The sequence below is a fragment of the Osmerus mordax genome, chromosome 22, assembly GCF_038355195.1.
Source record: "Osmerus mordax isolate fOsmMor3 chromosome 22, fOsmMor3.pri, whole genome shotgun sequence".
NCBI classification, from domain to species: domain Eukaryota; kingdom Metazoa; phylum Chordata; class Actinopteri; order Osmeriformes; family Osmeridae; genus Osmerus; species Osmerus mordax.
In genome coordinates, this window is record NC_090071.1 from 7,981,098 (window position 1) to 7,982,531 (window position 1,434).

At 44.2% G+C, this 1,434-nt stretch overlaps 1 protein-coding gene across 1 annotated transcript in view; it reads left to right on the forward strand.

The window, feature by feature from the left end:
• Window positions 1-817: 817 nt before the first annotated feature.
• The window catches only part of LOC136966484 (potassium voltage-gated channel subfamily H member 8-like), a 15,356-nt gene continuing 14,739 nt past the window's right edge, over window positions 818-1,434 (forward strand). The window contains exon 1 of the mRNA XM_067260991.1: window positions 818-893. Within this exon, the coding sequence (XP_067117092.1) occupies window positions 818-893 (76 nt within the window). The remainder of the gene's footprint in view (window positions 894-1,434) is intronic.

The window sequence follows — 1,434 nt, forward strand, 5'->3', positions numbered from 1 at the left end:
GTCACACACACACCCCCTTTCCCTTACCTCACTTAGCCTTGGAGGTGGGACTGCTTAGTCAAATCAGGGAATGGTATTGGAGGGGTAGGCTTTTGTATTTTCAAGGCATCAATGCAATGTGAACACACGGCACCACCTAGTGGTAGTACATGAATTATGCATGAATGGCATTTCTTTTCTCAGAAGGTGGCGCTGTCCCTCTTTAAATGGAGCGAACATACTCTCCATTGAACTCTGAGAAGTGTGTGATTCATGTGAAAAATTCACAGGCAGCTACTACAACATGAATGACATAAATGCAAAAAAAGGAAAAACCATCGTCAGGATAGCTACCTTGTCACCACGCCATAGCGATCTACTGACCCTGAGTGACATTTTCGTGTGCATGTTTGTGTACATAAGACTGCATGTGTGTATGATATGTATGTGCTTATGAGAGAGAGAGAGAGAGAGAGAGAGAGAGAGAGAGAGAGAGAGAGAGAGAGAGAGAGAGAGAGAGAGAGAGATTTGCAGCAAACGCATGCAGCGCAGATGCTGCTCAGCGTCCGTATTTGTCGATGTTCTTACATTTCACTCAAGTGAAGATAGTCTGCACCCATTTGGTTTAACCGATTTTTAAAGAAATTACATTGTTTCTCTTTATCTTTGTGGTCATTATCACAGTCTCAAAGTGGAGTCCCGCGGTTCTCGGATTGGCGCGCTCCTACAGGGGTTAGGAGGCGCGCCAGGTACCTCAAGATTTCTACCCGGATTTGTTCTACCTTCCGAGACCAATGACTCGTCTCGCCGAGATAAGAGAGGGTCTACCCGGTCTAGAATGCCAGTTATGAGGGGTTTACTGGCACCTCAGAATACCTTTCTGGACACAATTGCCACCCGTTTTGACGGAACCCGTAAGTATAACTCCAAACATGCAGGTAAAGTGTAACCTTCTCTGACATGTATATCAGAGACACGCTATTAGTCAAATCCTCTTCTTTATTTGAATAATTTTGACAAGTCATTCATAAACATGACACACGTTTTCATGTGCACATGCATACATTCCCCCAGTGAGGCGTTCTGTTACAGAACGCATACATACTTAAGATGTCTCTATGCTCTAGAATGTTGGATCAGGGCTCTCAAGTTTGATTAGATCGGATGGCATTACATTCCATTATAAGTTTGGGGCCAGGCACCATATGTCACCCGGGACAACTCCTGTAAAGGCATAGGCTTTTGCTTCTCCTCTGAGAGTAGAAATAGGTTTGTAAATTTGCATGCCAACAAAAAGATTAATCACCAGAGTTCTGGATAGATTACCTGCAAGACAGCAAATTTAACCCTTGGCCCCAAATAGACAAATGGTGATGGCCTCCCCACACAGTCAATCCTCTGGAGTGCCTCATAAGGGACTGGAAGGTATTGACTGAATGTAAGTGCATCCTATAT